General features: G+C 42.7%; 1 protein-coding gene across 4 annotated transcripts in view; it reads left to right on the forward strand.

Annotated features, from left to right (window-relative positions):
• Nucleotides 1-20,157, forward strand: part of REPS1 (RALBP1 associated Eps domain containing 1) — a 294,648-nt gene that overhangs the window by 256,746 nt on the left and 17,745 nt on the right. For all 4 annotated transcript variants that reach the window (XM_077486747.1, XM_077486746.1, XM_077486749.1 and 1 more), the window contains 4 exons: nt 378-450; nt 1,800-1,918; nt 16,471-16,535; nt 16,655-16,831. In XM_077486747.1, coding sequence (XP_077342873.1) covers nt 378-450; nt 1,800-1,918; nt 16,471-16,535; nt 16,655-16,831 — 434 coding nt within the window. The remainder of the gene's footprint in view (nt 1-377; nt 451-1,799; nt 1,919-16,470; nt 16,536-16,654; nt 16,832-20,157) is intronic.

A 20,157-nucleotide genomic window follows, 5' to 3' on the forward strand; every position in this document is an offset into this window, starting at 1 on the left:
CCTACTGCCAGAACGGCGATCTGCCTTGTTTACATAGGCAGAATGCCATTCTGTCTAATGATCGGTGGGACCCGGGCAACTGCAGATTGGCTTCTGCTGTGTGTGATAACAGCGGAAGCGTGCTTGCACATCCCCTTCCCGATTTGTGTCTGATCACATATATATACTTGATCACAGGTGCCACTCTGTATCAATAAACTTGCTATAGGACAGTCCGGATGCGGTTAAATGTAAGCCTTCAAAGTTATGAAAAAAATTGAAACTTTCTGAAATCTGTATATGTATTTTTGTTTTTTTGAACAAATAGTAATACAAACATACAATGTTGTACATCCCTACCATGAATTGAATATCTGATTGCATGTTCAAATTTGCAGCTGATGGATATAGCAGTTCAGACTCCTTCAACTCTGATCCTGAAGAGATTGGAAATGTGGTCACTAGACAGAGGTATGTTCTAAAGAGTTTAAAGCTTCTAATGTTTTAGCCAGAGTTTTAATAGAAATATAGGAGCTGCTGTTGGTCTTTTATTTTAAGGTACAAGCTCTGGAATGGTCATACTTATCCATCACTGCTTTGTAACTCACCTGGAACCAGCATATTAAATGTCAGGAGACCTCACACCATGTTTGGTTCAGTTAGTAATTCACCAAGTAATAAGAGAAGGCTGAGGATGAATCCAGTGTATGCGCTAATAAAATCAATCAATTGCTAATGGCCCCCATATTTCTATCCTGACAGAATCCCTTCGTTTAATCTCTTTCCCATAGTCAGCATGAGCACACTTCCAATTTCGTTTGTTTTTACAAAAAATTTCCCTTCACGTGCTATAATTTACATGAGTGCTCTCCAAACTGTAGCCCTTTGCTTGCTTTTATCTGGCCCTTGGGGCATTATTCCCCCCACTGTCAGCAACAGTGGGTATAGTTACTGACACCAACAATGGGTCACTTCTTCTCCCACTGACATTAATGATGCGGCACTATTCCTCCCATTGACACCAATTTTGGGGTACTATTCTTCCCATTGAGACTAATGATGGGGCATTATTCCTCCCCTTGATACCATTGATTACTTCCTCGAATACCTGTCATGGGGCATTGTTTACTCCTACTGATGCAAGGATATTATCTACTCCCACTGGCCATGGTGTGGCCCCCTAAATTTTAAGGTACAGTAAACTGCCCTTTTGTTTAGAAAGTTTGGCGACCCCTGTTTGTATCCTTTGACCTTGTTGCTTGTACCTTTTCTTGGCCTTCTAACTGACGGACTTGCTTATTGATACCATAACTATTGTCTTGAGTATGTCAGGGGTTGTTGTAAATGTACATACAATCAAACTGCACCAGTAGTTTATCATCATTTAAGAAGGTTAAACAAAAATCTTCCATTTGTAGTTGGTAAACATAGGTGTTGCTGTAGAATCAGATGTTGAAATTTCCTTACGTGTGTCCTATCTGATTTTCAACCAACGCCCTATTATACACTTGTTTCCCTGGCAACTTGGCTCTTTTAAAGGCTGCTTTACCTGCTTTGTAATTTAGCTAGATGACTTGTGATACAGAGTCCGCTTCAGTTTGTAAATGTGTCAGCCCACTTTCATTTTATGCAGTTTTACCATTTACTACAAGGGGTCAATGCATTGGTTTCCTGATTTGCTTGCGTGCAAGAGAAGATTTAACATTTTGAATTTGTTGGCACAACAATGTAGAAAGTGAAGAGCTAATTTGAATGGTGAGTTACAAATGGATTACTGAGCAAGCTTTTCATCATATCAAAGTAGTATGTTTTTATTACAGGTCCCATTCAAGTACATCTCCAGAGAATGCAGCACCACCACCCCCTCCACCAAGACCTCATGCGTCACATTCGCGCTCCTCGTCCTTAGACATGAACAGAACATTTTCAAGCACCACAGGTGAGCAGACTGTTTACTATAAACTCCTTACAGTCATCCTTTTGACTAAGATTACTATTTATAAAAATAGATAGGTGGCAGCTTGTGTGTGTGTGTGTGTGTGTGTGTGTGTGTGTGTGTGTTTTTTTTATTTTTTAACCATTCAAAGCACTTCGAGGGGAATTTACTAGGATTGTAGCAGCCAAAATCTGGAGCAGCTGTGTATGGTAACCATTCAGCTTCTAACTTACATTTTCAAAGCTTAAGTGAACAAGCTGAAGCTAGAATCTGATTGGTTAGTATGCACAGCTGCTCCAGATTCTGTCTGCATCCCCCCCCCCCCCCTGTGGTAATGCTACCAGTTTCTTCCCTGTTGTTCCATTAGTGTTTGATGCTTTGTTGTGTTTTTATTTTTATTTTAGTTTTATGTGCAGTAAAGTTCTAGTACTTTTTTCACACTGTGAATTAGTATGGATGAGGTTTGTGTGTGTGTATGAGAGATTATCAGCTCTATCACACAGCAACAACACGCATGAAATGATTTATATGTAATATCACAGCTTAAAGTGGATGTAAACCCACCATCATTTCTAAATTACTTCCCTAGTGTTGATCTAGAAGGATATACGTGCCTCCTGCCTGTATCCTTACCTGTCAAATATCTCCCCTTTTGCTGTTTGGAGCCCTGCAATACTCTGGATTCTGTGGGCAGGTCTGTTGTCCAGGGCTCGACGGGTGGAGTGGTTGTTGGTAGACTCCCCGCCCACCTCTACACTCCCCTTGACTGGGCATCGATATTTCTTGCATTGAAATTCTGTTGGATTTGTGGATTATGCCCCATGATCACTAACATCCACATGCCCAATTATGCTGAGATGTGGAGTAGGGATGGGCCTAGAGCTGCAACTAACGATTATTTTGTCTGTCAACGAATCAAGCGATTATTTTTTCGATTAGTCATCGATTATAACTATTATTTTTTCACTTAATCTAGTGTGTGTTTGTTTTTTTTTTGGATTAGCTAATTAATCCTTTGGATAACTTTACAAAAAAATAAGTACATAAAGGTTAGATAAAAGAATACAACTAGTACATACATATATATTATATATAAGTATGTAGTTATATTCTTTTATCTTACCTTTTTTTTATGTACTTATATTTTGCAAAGTTAAGATAAAAGTGTGTGTGTGTGTATATATATATATATATATGTGTGTGTGTATATATATGTGTGTGTGTATATGTATATATATATATATAATATATATATATATATATATATATATATATATATATATATATATATATATATATATATATATATATAGAGACATGGCAGCAAGGGGGGGGGTTGCAGCACGGATGGGGAGAAAGGGAGGGGGGGGGGGCGGCAGCACGGAGGAAAGCGGGGGACACTGAGCAGGATGAGAGAAGCACCATGCTGAAAGCTGCGGTGGGGGTGTGGACCTGCAACTCACTGTGTGACGCATCAACGCCTTTCACGCACATCGACTTATTTTCGTAGTCGACGTAATCTATTACGGCGGCTCTAGATGGGCCAAACACCCCCCAATTCAGTTCGCACCAGAACATACTGAACAGGCAAGAAATTTGCCAGAACACACGAGCACCGTTAAAGTGTATAGGACACGAACATAAAAAATCAAAAGTGCTAATTTTAAAGGCTTATATGCAAGTTATTGTCATAAAAATTCTTTGGGGGAGTCGGGAGGAGCTATCGGGCAAAGAAAACCTGACTAAAAACCCTTTGAAAATGGTGGCAGCACAATCGTCCCGCTCTGCATTGCCTCAGAGGCAGACATTGAAAGGGAACTCTAACTCTTCTCCCTCACAATATATTCACTCTGACCATGAATTCAGAATATCCCTAATGGCTCAGATATTCTTAGTCAGTTCGTACGTGTCTTTAAAAAAAGCCCTCCAAAATACTTCGGGCACAATAACTGAAAAACTGACCAGGGAAATTTGTGAGGTAGGGCGCCGCATATCAATATTGGAACACAAAATGGGCGAAATACGTATCACCAATACTCATGCTGATGAGTTAGAAGCACTTGGAGAAGAAAATTCTTCCCTTTACACACACTTAGAAGATTTTGAAAACAGAACCATGAGATCGAACTTGCGACTCTGTGGTATACCAGAAACCATAAAAGATCTACAATCAACAGTAACGGCACTCTTTCAGGAGTTGGCTCCATCAATTCCCATTGAATCCATAGAACTCTGGCCCCCAAAAAGGAAGATGGCCCCCCCAGGGATATTGTAATAAAATTACATTATTTCAGAACAAAGGAGCAACTAATGGAAGCAGCACGTAATAAGGATGCATTGACTTTTCAAGGTCATCGTTATCAAATATTCCAGGACCTTTCACAAGACTCTCCTCAAGAGAAAAGAGATGAAACCACATCTACAGATACTCCAATACCACCACATCCCACATCGTTGGTGCTTTCCATTTGCTCTTCGATTCACTCATAAAGGCACCATATACACCTGCAAGAAAATTGACGACCTAACTGCAATCCATGAACTTCGATTGACAATTCCAGAAAACACAACAGAAGCATCCAAACGCTGAGCATCAACAAACTCGCCCAATACTCAACAAGAAAATCCTATTCAACAAGCCCTGTCCAGTACCAACAAGCGGAGTCGTTTTGCATCACCTCCACCAAATCCTAAAGAACAAATGGACTGAAATCTTCTATGATGATATTGCACATATGAAAATTTTTACTTATGGTCACTAAATTAATGGTGACAAATCTTACAGTGCCTTGCGAAAGTATTCAGCCCCCTTGAACTTTTCAACCTTTTGCCACATTTCAGGCTTCAAACATAAAGATATAAAAAAAATTTATTTTTTGAGAAGAATCACCAACAAGTGGGACATACAGTGGTGTGAAAAAGTGTTTGCCCCCTTCCTCATTTCCTGTTCCTTTGCATGTTTGTCACACTTAAGTGTTTCGGAACATCAAACCAATTTAAACAATAGTCAAGGACAACACAAGTAAACACAAAATGCAATTTGTAAATGAAGGTGTTTATTATTAAAGGTGAAAAAAAATCCAAACCATCATGGCCCTGTGTGAAAAAGTGATTGCCCCCTAAACCTAATAACTGGTTGGGCCACCCTTAGCAGCAACAACTGCAACCAAGCGTTTGCGATAACGTGCAATAAGGCTTTTACAGCGTCCTGGAGGAATTTTGGCCCACTCATCTTTGCAGAATTGTCCTAATTCAGTTACATTAGAGGGTTTTCGAGCATGAACGGCCTTTTTAAGGTCATACCACAACATCTCAATAGGATTCAGGTCAGGACTTTGGCTAGGCCACTCCAAAGTCTTCATTTTGTTTTTCTTCAGCCATTCGGTGGTGGACTTGCTGGTGTGTTTAGGATCATTGTCCTGCTGCAGAACCCAACTTCGTTTCAGCTTGAGTACACGAACAGATGGTCGGACATTCTCCTTCAGGATCTCTTGGTAGACAGCAGAATTCATAGTTCCTTTTATCACGGCAAGTCTTCCAGGTCCTGAAGCAGCAAAACAGCCCCAGACCATCACACTACCACCACCATATTTTACTGTTGGTATAATGTTCTTTTTATGAAATGCAGTGTTCCTTCTACGCCAGATATACTTGGACACACACCTTCCAAAGAGTTCCACTTTTGTCTCATCGGTCCACAGAATGTTGTCCCAAAAGTCTTGGGGATCATCAAGATGTGTTGTGGAGAAATTGAGACGAGCTTTGATGTTCTTTTTGCTCAGCAGTGGTTTTCTCCTTGGAACTCTGCCATGCAGGCCATTTTTGCCCAGTCTTTTCCTGATGGTGGAGGCATGAACGCTGACCTTAACTGAGGCAAGTGAGGCCTGCAGTTCCTTGGACGTTGTTGTGGGGTCTTTTGTGACCTCTTGGATGAGTCGTCGCTGCGCTCTTGGGGTAATTTTGGGCGGCCGGCCACTCCTGGGAAGGTTCACCACTGTTCCATGTCTTCGCCATTTGTGGATAATGGCTCTCACTGTGGTTCGCTGGATTCCCAAAGCTTTGGAAATGGCTTTATAACCCTTTCCAGACTGATAGATCTCAATTACTTTCTTTCTCAATTGTTCCTGAATTTCTTTGGGTCTCGGCATGATGTGTAGCTTTTAAGGATCTTTTGGTGGACCATACTGTGTCAAGCAGCTCCTATTTAAGTGATGCCTTGATTGTGAACAGGTGTGGCAATAATCAGGCCTGGGTGTGGCTAGAGAAATTGAACTCAGGTGTGGACAACCACAGTTATAGTATGTTTTAACAAGGGGGGCAATCACTTTTTCACACAGGGCCATGATGGTTTGGATTTTTTTTCACCTTTAATAATAAACACATTCATTTACAAATTGCATGTTGTGTTTACTTGTGTTGTCCTTGACTATTGTTTAAATTGGTTTGATGTTCCGAAACACTTAAGTGTGACAAACATGCAAAGGAACAGGAAATGAGGAAGGGGGCAAACACTTTTTCACACCACTGTAATTGTGAAGTGGAACAAAATCTATTGGATTTTTTAAACTTTTTTTAACTAATAAAATGAAAAGTGGGGCGTGCAAAATTATTCGGCCCCCTTGCGTTAATACTTTGTAGAGCCACCTTTTTCTGCGATTACAGCTGCAAGTCGCTTGGGGTATGTCTCTATCAGTTTTGCACATCGAGAGACTGAAATTCTTGCCCATTCTTCCTTGCAAAACAGCTCGAGCTCAGTGAGGTTGGATGGAGAGCGTTTGTGAACAGCAGTTTTCAGCTCTTTCCACAGATTCTCGATTGGATTCAGGTCTAGACTTTGACTTGGCCATTCTAACACCTGGATACGTTTATTTGTGAACCATTCCTTTGTAGATTTTGCTGTATGTTTGGGATCATTGTCTTGTTGGAAGATAAATCTCCGTCCCAGTTTCAGGTCTTTTGCCGACTCAAACAGGTTTTCATCCAGAATGGTCCTGTATTTGGCTGCATCCATCTTCCCCTCAATTTTAACCATCTTCCCTGTCCCTGCTGAAGAAAAGCAGGCCCTGTTTGACAGTGGGGATGGTGTGTTGAGGGTGATGAGCTGTGTTGCTTTTACGCCAAACATATCGTTTTGCATTGTGGGCAAAAAGTTCGATTTTGGTTTCATCTGACCAGAGCACCTTCTTCCACATGTTTGGTGTGTCTCCCAGGTGGCTTGTGGCAAACTTTAGATGAGACTTTTTATGGATATCTTTGAGAAATGGCTTTTTTCTTGCCACTCTTCCATAAAGGCCAGATTTGTGCAGTGGACGACTGATTGTTGTCCTATGGACTGACTCTCCCACCTCAGCTGTAGTTCTCTGCAGTTCATCCAGAGTGATCATGGGCCTCTTGGCTGCATCTCTGATCAGTCTTCTCCTTGTCTGAGCTAAAAGTTTAGAGGGACGGCCAGGTCTTGGTAGATTTGCAGTGGTCTGATACTCCCATTTCAAAATGATCGCTTGCACAGTGCTCCTTGGGATGTTTAAAGCTTGGGAAATCTTTTTGTATCCAAATCCGGCTTTAAACTTCTCCACAACAGTATTACGGACCTGCCTGGTGTGTTCCTTGGTCTTCATGATGCTCTCTGCGCTTTCAACAGAACCCTGAGACTATCACAGAGCAGGTTCATTTATACAGAGACTTGATTACACACAGGTGGATTCTATTTATCACCATCAGTCATTTAGGACAACATTAGATCATTCAGATATCCTCGCTGAACTTCTGGAGTGAGTTTGCTGCACATAAAGTAAAGGGGCCGAATAATTTTGCACGCACCACTTTTCAGTTTTTTATTTGCTAAAAAAGTTTAAAATATCCAATAGATTTTGTTCCACTACACAATTGTGTCCCACTTGTTGGTGATTCTTCAAAAAAAATTAAAATTTTATATCTTTATGTTTGAAGCCTGAAATGTGCCAAAAGGTTGAAAAGTTCAAGGGGGCCGAATACTTTCGCAAGGCACTGTAGGTAATCTCAAAGGATAAGATCAAACGTTCTTTCCCCTGATGAGAGCTTTATCCTTACAAATTCATAAATATAGAAGTTTATTAAGTTTATTGTAATATTCCACAGATTACCTATCTTTAATGCACCAACACCATTCTTTAGGTTTATTAAGTTTAATATACTGCTTTTGCTTATAGTGTATGAAATAACGCAGAATTACAGGTAAATACTCCTATTAAATGTTCCTAATAACAATATTAAATGTATTATTAGTGACTCGTATTGTTTTATAATAACTTACTGACCGGACACTCTTTGGACTATTTGTACCCACCGGCTGGTGATATTTCACCACCCCTTGGATACTAGCTCCACATAGGAGCTACATTCCTCTATATTTCATAACTTCTCTTCTACAGTTCAAAAACCAGAAATTACTTTCTCTACTTTATTTAAACCTCTTCATCTCTTTTTTTTTCCCATCCTTAGCCTACCCCCACCCCCCCCCCCCCTTTTTTTCTTTTTGCTCCAGAGTACTACCCAATTGGACAATAACTTATTAAGAAGTTTTTATTATTCCATTCACGTTTTATAAAAATGTCTTTAAACGTACTCTCAATGTCCAGGGTCTCAACTCACCACAAAAAAAAACAAAAGCCTTTCACTCTTTCTCGTCACTTTCTGCACATGTAATATGTCTGCAGGGAACCCACTTCTCAACACAATCTGCCCCTAAATTTATATATCGCCAATACCTTCAAGTCTATATGGCCTTGGCCTCTGCGAAACAGAGAGGAGCGCTAATTGCATTTCATAACATAACACTACCCCCTTCACTCTACATAAATAAAGGATCCTGAAGGACGTTGTATAATAATTACTGGTCTTCTGTTAGACAATGAAATAACCATAGTTTCATACTATGCCCCCAATAGAAATCCTCTTTTGTTCCTCTCACATCTGTTCTCAGTAGTGGAATCACATAAAAAGGGTACCCTCCTGATGTGTGGAGACTCAAATCAAGTAATATACCCAATTATAGAAAAATCCTCTACACCACTACAACCTCAACGGCTTAATTTCCAACAGCTCCTTGATCAAAATTCTCTTATTGACTCTTGGCGTGAACAAAATCCTAAAAGAACACGATATACATTTTATTCTCATCCCCGCAAAACATTTTCTCGTATAGACCACCAATTTGTCCACTTTGGCACTTCACCACAAATACAAAACTACTTAATCATCCCATGTGCATGGTCAGACCACAATGCGGCCATGACAACCTTCTCATCCTTGATCCCAAGGCCTAAATCCCGATCCTGGAGTATAAATGACAATTTATTAGTTGACCCAACATATCGTCTAAAAATTGAAAAAGCCATTCAAGATTACATTGCGAATAATTTACCAACAGGAAACTTTTTATAAAGCCTCTGAAGAGTTCCAAAATTTACCTTCTCAATCTACTAAACTAGCATATGATGCAGCAAAGTTTGAACTGGACCTCTTTTTGACAGACTCAGCGGTACAGACTCAGCGGTACAGGCTCAGCGGTACAGGCTCAGCGGTACAGGCTCAGCGGTACAGACTCAGCGGTACAGACTCAGCGGTACAGACTCAGCGGTACAGACTCAGCGGTACAGACTCAGCGGTACAAACTCAGCGGTACAGACTCAGCGGTACAGACTCAGCGGTACAGACTCAGCGGTACAGACTCAGCGGTACAGACTCAGCGGTACAGACTCAGCGGTACAGACTCAGCGGTACAGACTCAGCGGTACAGACTCAGCGGTACAGACTCAGCGGTACAGACTCAGCGGTACAGACTCAGCGGTACAGACTCAGCGGTACAGACTCAGCGGTACAGACTCAGCGGTACAGACTCAGCGGTACAGACTCAGCGGTACAGACTCAGCGGTACAGACTCAGCGGTACAGACTCAGCGGTACAGACTCAGCGGTACAGACTCAGCGGTACAGACTCAGCGGTACAGACTCAGCGGTACAGACTCAGCGGTACAGACTCAGCGGTACAGACTCAGCGGTACAGACTCAGCGGTACAGACTCAGCGGTACAGACTCAGCGGTACAGACTCAGCGGTACAGACTCAGCGGTACAGACTCAGCGGTACAGACTCAGCGGTACAGACTCAGCGGTACAGACTCAGCGGTACAGACTCAGCGGTACAGACTCAGCGGTACAGACTCAGCGGTACAGACTCTGCGGTACAGACTCTGCGGTACAGACTCTGCGGTACAGACTCTGCGGTACAGACTCTGCGGTACAGACTCTGCGGTACAGACTCTGCGGTACAGACTCTGCGGTACAGACTCTGCGGTACAGACTCTGCGGTACAGACTCTGCGGTACAGACTCTGCGGTACAGACTCTGCGGTACAGACTCTGCGGTACAGACTCTGCGGTACAGACTCTGCGGTACAGACTCTGCGGTACAGACTCTGCGGTACAGACTCTGCGGTACAGACTCTGCGGTACAGACTCTGCGGTACAGACTCTGCGGTACAGACTCTGCGGTACAGACTCTGCGGTACAGACTCTGCGGTACAGACTCTGCGGTACAGACTCTGCGGTACAGACTCTGCGGTACAGACTCTGCGGTACAGACTCTGCGGTACAGACTCTGCGGTACAGACTCTGCGGTACAGACTCTGCGGTACAGACTCTGCGGTACAGACTCTGCGGTACAGACTCTTCGCAAAACATACACTATATATGAAAGCAAACAAACCAACCACATTCTTAGCATTAACACTACGCAGAGCTGACCACATTCCGAAACCGATTCGACTACAATTAACCAAATACACATATTCTAGTAATCCACAGAAAATACTAAATAAATTCCACAGAAAACGCAAAGATTTATACCAAAATACTCTCTACTATCCTCTCTCCAACTTCCCTCCCTTTCTGCTACTCAACAAGAAAACTTAGATAAACAGATCACAAATTTGGAAGTCACATCTGCAATTAAATCCTTAAAACTACACAAACGCCAAGGTCCTGATGGATTCTCAGCCACCTTTTATAAACACTTTACTACACTACTATCCCCACTTATGACAAACTCATTTAATTCTCTCTTAGGATATTCCTTTCGCACAGAATCTTTACTAGCTTCAATATCCATGATTTCTAAACCACAAACTGATGACCCTTCATGGTCTAACTATAGGCCAATCTCAATACTCAACATAGACAATTTTTGCTGGCTGCAGATGGAGGGACACGAGCAAATGGGGCATGTCAGAGGTTGGTGACGCAGGCATTCCCTGGACACATTTACTAATAGAAAATAGAATCAGGCTGAGCATTAAGATCAGTGGCTGGACTATGGCTGTGGATACGTTTCTTCTGATAATACCTCTGCATTTGTGCATCTGGCTATGGTCAGAAGGGGGGCTAGAAGCTAGGAAAATTTTTATATAAAATGGGAAATTCCAGCAATTGACGCTGCTATATCCTCTGTGAATAAAAGTTTGACTTGTCAGGTAGACCATGCTCTAATGGTTAAGAAGTTGGAACTTCTATTTAAAAAAAAAACCTTTTCTCTGGCAGGTTCAGTAGCTCATCCTGCGCTGGCTGCAATTGGTGTATGTCAATCCTTGACCAGTTTAAACAGGTGCTCAAGATTATTCCTGATCAGCAGGCCCAAGAGTTGGCTGAGCTACCCAGGGACGTTATGTTTTGCAATAGACTCTATGAGAGATTCTATTCTCCAGGCTTCACGCCTTACGCTCATGCATATGCATGGAATACTATGGTTGAAAAATTGGTCAGCCAAAGCACCATGCAAAAAGCTCATGGCTAGTTTTTCACTTTTGCAGTGAACGGATGTTTGGGGATGATCTGGATAAATACATCCAAAGAATTTGTAATGGGAAGAGTTCCCCTTTGCCAGTTAGGAAAAGGCATTAAGAGTATTTCATTTAAAGGGGCTTCTTCAGTGCCAGGGGCATCAGCCTCCAGGCAGTCTCGATGGCCTCCACCGTCAAGTTCAAGAGGTAAACCTCCAAGTCAAACCCAGGGACAAAGAGGGTCCTTGGGAAGGAAGCCTACAAAACAAAGTACTATGGCCTCCTTATGAAGGGGCGCTCGCTTGCTCGAGTGGGAGGGAAGACTTCTGCAGTTCTCAAGAATCTGGCAGGAAGAGTGTCGAGATAAATGGGAGGCCTCCTCAACAACTCTAGGGTACAAACTAGAGTTCTGAGAGTCCCCGTCTCCTTGTTTTCTCAGATCAAACGTTCCCAGGAATCCAGGGAAAAAGTCTTTCAAGCATTGGACCATCTTTTTTTCTCAAAAGGTGATATCGGTGTCCCCATGGAATAGCAGGGCTTGGAGTTTTATTCAAACCTTTTCACAGTACCAAATGGAGATATCAGACCCATTCTATATCACAAAGATCTAAACCGTTTTTTTGAATATCCGCTCTTTTCGCATGGAGTCAAGTAAAATATTAGCTAAGATCCTATGTAACAGACTTAACCCAATTATCGGAAAACACTGATTCATAAAGATCAAACTGATTTCATTCCCCCCAGACAAACAGGTGATAACATTCGTTGTGCTACCCTACTAGCCCATATAGCCCGAAATTGCAAAATCCCTGCTTGCTTCCTTCCTCACAATCGACATAAAAAAGGCATTTGACACTTTGTCATGGTCTTATCTTATTGCCATTCTTCATAGATGGGGATTTGGAGAACAGTTCCTGAAATAGATTTCCTCTCTTTATCAAAATCCAAAAGCTTATGTATTTTACTTGGGTTACCGCTCCGACCCCTTGAACATTGAAAGAGGAACCCGGCAGGGTTGCCCATTATCCCCTCTTCTGGTCTCCTTAGCAATTGAACCCTTAGCCCAACTTATTAGATCCAATATAAATATAAAAGGTCTTGAACTAGGTGGTCACCAGCACAAATTATGTATGTTTGCCAATGATGTCTTAGTATTTCTAACCTCGCCCCTGCTATCAGCCCCAAACCTCATTGAAATACAAAATTCGGTAACAATTACAAGACTCCCTTCCATTTAAATGGTCGACAAAACATATATCAAACTTAGGGATCTCATTAACTGCTAATCCAGCCGACTTATACTCAGCAAATTATCCACCCATGCTAACTCAACTAACTGCCTTAATGAAAAAATGGTCTTCTTTACCGTTAGCATGGATGGGTAGAATCACTGTGGTTAAAATGTCAATACTACCTAAAATGTTATACCTGTTCCGAGTTCTCCCTATACATGTTCCTGCTCATTTTTTCCGTATACTGCAACGCAAATCAGCCCAATTTATTTGGGGTAAGCTTAAACCACGATTACCACAACCTACCCTATTTATGATGAAGTCACGGCTGATCACAGATGGTCACACCCCGACTGTGCACGGCGCATGCGCGCGATCACGTCGGTGGCGGCGTGTTCCCCGGGAACACTGCTCGTCACCGACGCTGGTAAACAGCCATTGGCCGGCTGTTTAGCCTCGTGATCGGCTGTGATCCTTTCACAGCCGATCACTAAAATGTAAACAAACCGCGGTAACGAGATGTTACCGGGTTCTCCTCCTCACACACCGATCGTGTGTGAGGAGGAGATTGCGGTAACATCTCGTTACCGCCTACAGTGTACACCAATCATACTGATTGCCCCCCCCCAATAAAGAGGACCTGTCACCACCCCTCATAGTACCTGTCAATCACAGTCCATCAGAGTACCTGTCACAGTCCATCAGAGTACCTGAGTACCTGTTATGGCCCATCAGAGTACCTGAGTACCTGTTATGGCCCATCAGAGTACCCGAGTACCTGTTATGGCCCATCGGGGTACCCGAGTACCTGTCCCGGCCCATCGGGGTACCCGAGTACCTGTCCCGGCCCATCGGGGTACCCGAGTACCTGTCCCGGCCCATCGGGGTACCCGAGTACCTGTCCCGGCCCATCGGGGTACCCGAGTACCTGTCGCGGCCCATCGGGGTACCCGAGTACCTGTCGCGGCCCATCGGGGTACCAGAGTACCTGTCGCGGCCCATCGGGGTACCAGAGTACCTGTCGCGGCCCATCGGGGTACCCGAGTACCTGTCGCGGCCCATCGGGGTACCCGAGTACCTATTTGCAGCCCATAGAATATACAGCAAGGGGGAGAAAACAGACACCTATTTCTCTGTTTTTATCCTACTGAAGAGGATTGCTCAGAGCTGGATTAACGCTTCATGGCAAGACTGGACACAGATGAAATGACATCCTCTGCTGTAACCGATATGAGTCTTAAAGCGGAGCTCCACCCTAAAGTGGAACTTCCGCTCATCGGAACCCTCCCCCCTCTGGTGCCACAATTGGCACAGTTCAGGGGGGAGGGGGTGCAGATACCTATCTAATACAGGTATTTGCACCCACTTCAGGTTATAGATAGCCGCAGAATCTGCGGGTACTTTACGCCACTTATTGTCCCTTCCCTGCTGTCTACTGGGAAACACACGGGTCCCAGAGACAGCAGGGACCATCCGTATTGCACAGCGTGACATGCGCAGTAGGGAACTGGACTTCCTGATTCCCATAGCGAAGATGCCGGCGGCAGCACCCGAGAGCCGATCGACAGATCGGCTTCGGGTGCCGACATCGCGAGCTCGCTGGACAGGTGAGTGTCCATATTTTAAAAGTCAGCAGCTGCAGTGTTTGTAGCTGCTGACTTAAAAAAAAAAAAAAAAAAAGGCGGATCTCACGCTTTAATTAAAAAATAATAATTTGGGGGTTTACATCCACTTTAATGCTTAAATTCCTTCCTTTTGCTGTTCTAAAGTAGAACTGCAGTAATCTATAACCTGCCTCGGTCAATGTTTTATTGTCTGTTCCTATCTATAAGAGGACTATTGTGTTAACTTTGAAACTCATCTGATGACCTGACAATGTAAAGATTTGTAAACATGGGAGTACAGTAAAACCTTGGATTGCTAGCATAATTCGTTCCGGAAGCATGCTTGTAATCTAAAGCACTTGTATATCAAAGCGAATTTCCCCATAAGAAATAACTCCATATAAAAAGATCATGGCAATGTGATGGGTAACCATAAAATGTCTATCTACAAGGGGATTGGAAGCAAAATCGAGCAGGAGCTACAGAGTATAAAAGAGAGGCACCTCAAAGTGTAGCAATTTGGTTACATTTAATGAAGGTACAACATTTAGCAACTCACATGGTTGATGATTAAAAGAGGCATATCTAAGTATGCAGGCATCCGGGGTAAAGCTGTCTGTAATCGTGACCGGATGGACAACCCTGCAGTAGAGCGATCTTGAAGCGAGGCTTTACCTGCTCGTGGAGTGCAGCGTGGAAGGGACGATATCAATGGCGCAGAGAATGGTCTATGTGGACATATTTACCCCGGATGCATGCATACTTATATGTGCCTGTTTTAATCATTGACCATGTGAGTTTCTAAATTTTTTACCTTCATTAAATGTAACTGTATTGCTACGCTTACTGGCGCCTCTCTTCTCTTTTATACTCAGTTGTGACATGATACTTTTATATCAAGACATCACTTGTATATCAAGTCAAAATGTATTAAAATATTTTTTGTGTTTCAAAATGCTCTCAAACCAAGTTTTTACTGTATATGTCAAGCTAAAAAGCTTTTTTTCTATTTTTTTTTCCCCAGTTTAGTGGGGAAGGAATAGTCCTAAAGTCATGGTCAGGGTTTTTATGCTGTCTTAAGAGATTTCCCCTTCTGTCTTGCAGACATGGGTTTCAAAAAACAGAAAATAAAGCTGGGTACACACTGTCTGAACCAGGTGACTTTCAAGCAGTGTGTATAGCAGTCTGTCCAACAGAAGCCAGCCTAAATACCAGCTTTTGTCAAAGGGACATGCTGAAAAAACAGCATTTGATCAGCACTCTCAGCCAGACCAGGATTATAGCCTTCCTCCTAGTAAATAAAAGCACTTTTTTTCTGTCAGTTTACGTCACATGATATTGTCACAATGGAAAGCCTTATTTTTATGTTAATGTTTGAAAATTGAGTCTAATAACTAATTTTTAGATATTGATATTCTGAATGAGCGCATTCTGTGTCTTGTAATAGGACCCCATTTTTTTTGTGTTTCGTATTTAAAATGTGCTTCTTGTAAACTGTGTTCAGGTCACATCTAGATATGACACATTCAGAGTTTGTAAAATAAAGTTAATATGTAGTTTTAATTAGTACTAGTACAGGAGATGCATGGAATCATCAAATATATATAACCATGGCACTTCAAATCAGACAAGCAAGGGGTTTTGGTGATATGCTGTAAGCATTGCTATATCGCAAACGTGTCAGACCTTGTTTTGGATTTCTATTTATTTTATAGAGCGTTATGGGAAGACAACCCTGTAAATTTTTCCAGCGATTTGAGTTATCCTGTATGCTACATTTAGTACCAGCAATTTGTTGACTTTAAGATGTAAAAAGCATTTTGTTTAATAACACAACATTTAATTATTGGTTTTGTAAAAGAAGTGAATACTGTGAATGTAAGTTAATGATAACTTTTGTAATAATAGGACAGCCACAAGCTGCAGCAGTCACCCATCCTCCTGCTGTTCCTCCTCGTCCTCTGCCCACACAGGTACAGTGATACTGCAATACTGACAGCTGATTGTGTGTGTGTGTGTGTGTGTGTGTGTGCTCTTGGCAGTAGCAGCAATTATTTACTACTGAAATGTCTTCTGATTGTGTTCTTTGTAGACTTCAGGAACACATGTGCACCGCTCCATGGAAACAGAGGGCCTTATAGCTCTTCCCAGTACTTCTCCTCAGCAAATTCCAGAGCAGCCAAATTTTGCAGACTTTAGCCACTTTGACGCATTTGCATCTTGTGAGCAACAAGCAGAGGACTCTGAGAAACATGCTGAAGCTGTCCAGGTTTGCATTTTTCAGTGTTATAGTAAAAATACCAATAATTTTGCTGTTTATGACAAAATTGTTTGTGTAATATACCTCTGTATAGAATGTAAAAATAATAGCTCATTAAGAACTACAAGCTGTTTTGTAGTTTCTTCATTCACAGATCCCTGTTAACAAATGAAGTGGGTGGAGCCTAGCACAGCTGCACTAGTTTTGAAATGTAAGGCAGTGGGTACAGAGGTTCGAGGAGATGATGGGGGGGGGGGGGGGTTGTACACTCCTGCAATGCCTGAAACTGAAAGAAAAACTTCCAAAGCCTGCCTGATCTCTGTAAAGGATAAGTTCACCTTTCCAGAAACAATTGTAAGTGCATATATTTTTGCAGAAAAAAATGTGCATTTATTATTTTTTCCTGCAGGTGCCTGGAAAACCTTTCACCTGTGGTTAGTGGACAAAGGGTGCAATGTCCGGCTTCTGCAGACAAGTCCTGCAGCTTTCTGCCTGTGCCTTCATATGGGCTGTCTCCTGAAAGCTGCAAGGCTGGTGTATGAACTGCAAGAGCACTCATAAGTTCTCTCAGTGCATGCAAAACTACAAAATGTCAGCCAATGGTGGCTGATGGTACTTGACGTTCTTTAATTCACAGGAAATTGAGAATGAATGCACAGCTGAGTGGGCAGAGCACATATAACCTATTCCAAAAGGTGAACTTATCCTTCAACTCTGGCTTGAGACCGTACCACATAAAACCTGACAATTCATATCAGTGATTTGTGTTAACAGCAAATTTGAATCCCTTTTATGTATAGTAAAATGTCTTCCAAGCTTTGAAAATACCACACAGTAAAGCTGGCCATACATGGATTATAATTCGGCTGGTCCTTGCTGAAATGGGCGGAATTTAATACATGCATGGGCACTGTGGTTGAACTTGCAGCACTAATCAGTGTATTCTGACAGCGGGGGAGGGGGGTCTCCCCACTGTCAGAATACAAAGACACAGCAGAGAAGATTCTCCCCATCTACCTTGAATGTGTAGATGGGGATATCCAGTCAGTTTTTTTTGAACGAAAAAAAAAAAAACGGACTCGTCTATGGCCAGCTTAAGTCACATAAAGCTTGTAGTAAAGCTTTGTAAATTAAACGCAGTGTCCTGATGCTCCTAGGAGCAGTGTGCTGTTTAAAACTTGCTCTGTATACTTATTAGTAGGAATGAGCTCAGGCGTGTTCGCATGCTCCATGTGCAGAGCCCACCAGGAAGTTGGCACAGTGCTGCACTAATCACAGGCAGTGAGACATGGCCCGATCTGTGCAGCCGGACCTCCAGCTGTTGCAAAACTACAAGTCCCATCGTGCCTCTGGGTGTCATGCTTGTGGCTGTCAGTCTTGCTATGCCTCATGGGACTTGTAGTTCTGCAACAGCTGGAGGTCCACGAATTGCATATCCCTGCATTAAAATATGTAGATATGTGTTCATTTGCATTATACTGCATACATAAATGCATGAACATCAGGAATACTTCTATACCTGCATGTTTGCATACCTGGGTACCTGCATACTTGCATACCTACAGTGTTGTATAGCGGTCGACCAACATTGTCTAGGCCTGCATCCTTTAACTGCGTAATTAGTTTGTCTAACACAGTCACTTTATTATGTATCTGTTAGCCCTTGTACACACGGTCGGACATTCCGCCGGAAAATGTCCGATCGGACCGTGTTGTCGGATAATCCGACCGTGTGTGGGCTTCATCTGACTTTTTCCGTTGGAATGACTGACCAACAAAGTTTGAGAGCTGGATATAAAAATTTTCCGACAACATGATCCGATCGGACTTTGTACGATTGTAGAGAATTCGGACAAAGTGCCACGCATTCTCAGATTAAATTCCTAGACCAAAGCTATTGGCTACTAGCCTGAACGCAATCCCGTTGTAACGAAATACCGTCATCACGTTCCGAGCGATTGGATTTTCCAACAACTTTGTCCGACCGTGTGTATGTAACACCAGTTTCGGACAAAATCCGACAGATGTCGGAATGTCCGGCTGCGTATACGAGGGCTTAGACTAGCTAAATTACTTAGATGGTTGAGGCAGGTACACCGCCCTCAGGTTTAGTGGTCTGGCAATGTTCACATCTCCTATTGGACCAATGGCATCAGGGTGATCTGAGTCACTGTGGCGCCTGGTCTCGGATCAAGCCTGGTTAGTACTTGGATGGGAGACTGCCCAGGTTTCCCACCTAAGTGAGGGAGGCATCTGAGGTTGCTGTGTTTGAGAGTATCTCGGACCATACAATTTTAGAGCAGTCTCTGAGGTGGTTTGATCCTTAGTCGGGTCAGTCTTTGCCTTGCGTTGGGTCTTGAAGCAAAAGTTATGGACTCGTTATTGTAAAACAATTAAATGGTTGCAGCTTCAAAACTGAATAGGGACATGAGGTCTATCTTAAGAACTCAATCCGGTGTGCATCCTTCCTTCTGTTTCAGATAGTTCAGTGATGACCTCTCTGCAAGAGGTAGATTGCAGGGCCCATAATTGGGAAACACACAGTTTCATGTGCTGGGTTGTTTCCAGCCTCATCAAATATTTCTGTAATTGCAGTGGAAAGTTGTCTGTTATCTTTTTTTGTGTCTATCCTTTTGGCTGGCAACAGCTTCTGAGGTTCACAAAGCTCCAAGCTCCAGTACTGGACTTGCTAAAGACGCAGGGGGTGTCAATCTCAGTATACCTCAATAACCTTTGCTCAGGAAGCAGTTGGTCCAGATTTTCCTTTAATACATTTTTGCAGTAGGAAGCTGTATCTAGGTCGAAGCACATTCCTTATGTACAGTCCTACTTCAGGTGTTGGTAGAGGATCATTCTCTCTGGAACTTGAAGATCCAGGCATTGGATTACCAGAGGGCTCTGTTCCCAGGGTTTTGCACAGCTAAAGATTGGTGGTTGATGATTCGGAATCTAGAAAGGTTGAATTCTTCCTTTCAGATATTGGAAGATAAACAATGATGGCAGTTTCTCCATTTGGTTTGAGGGTGGTTGCAGTTCAGTGGACTTGGTCTCCACAGGAGAGAATACTGCCCATAAATTATCTTGAAACTTTTGGCCAGTACACCTTGCTCCTGGATTATGGTACAAACCAGTTGTAGGTTCTATCCGGAAAAGCCTCTGCAGGGGCATATATATCAACCACCAGGGTGGCACCAGGAGTCATGCGGCTCAGGAAGGTGAACCACATTCTGTCTGCTACAGCACAAGTGCTGTCAATATTGTCAGTGCATATTCCAGGTATAGAGTAGTGGCACAGGGAACTCTACAGTTGAATCTATTAGATTCCAATTTCTACA

Source organism: Lithobates pipiens, unplaced genomic scaffold (assembly GCF_037356315.1).
Source record: "Lithobates pipiens isolate NorthernLeopardFrog02 unplaced genomic scaffold, aLitPip1_a1.2 Scaffold_18, whole genome shotgun sequence".
Taxonomy (NCBI): Eukaryota; Metazoa; Chordata; class Amphibia; order Anura; family Ranidae; genus Lithobates; species Lithobates pipiens.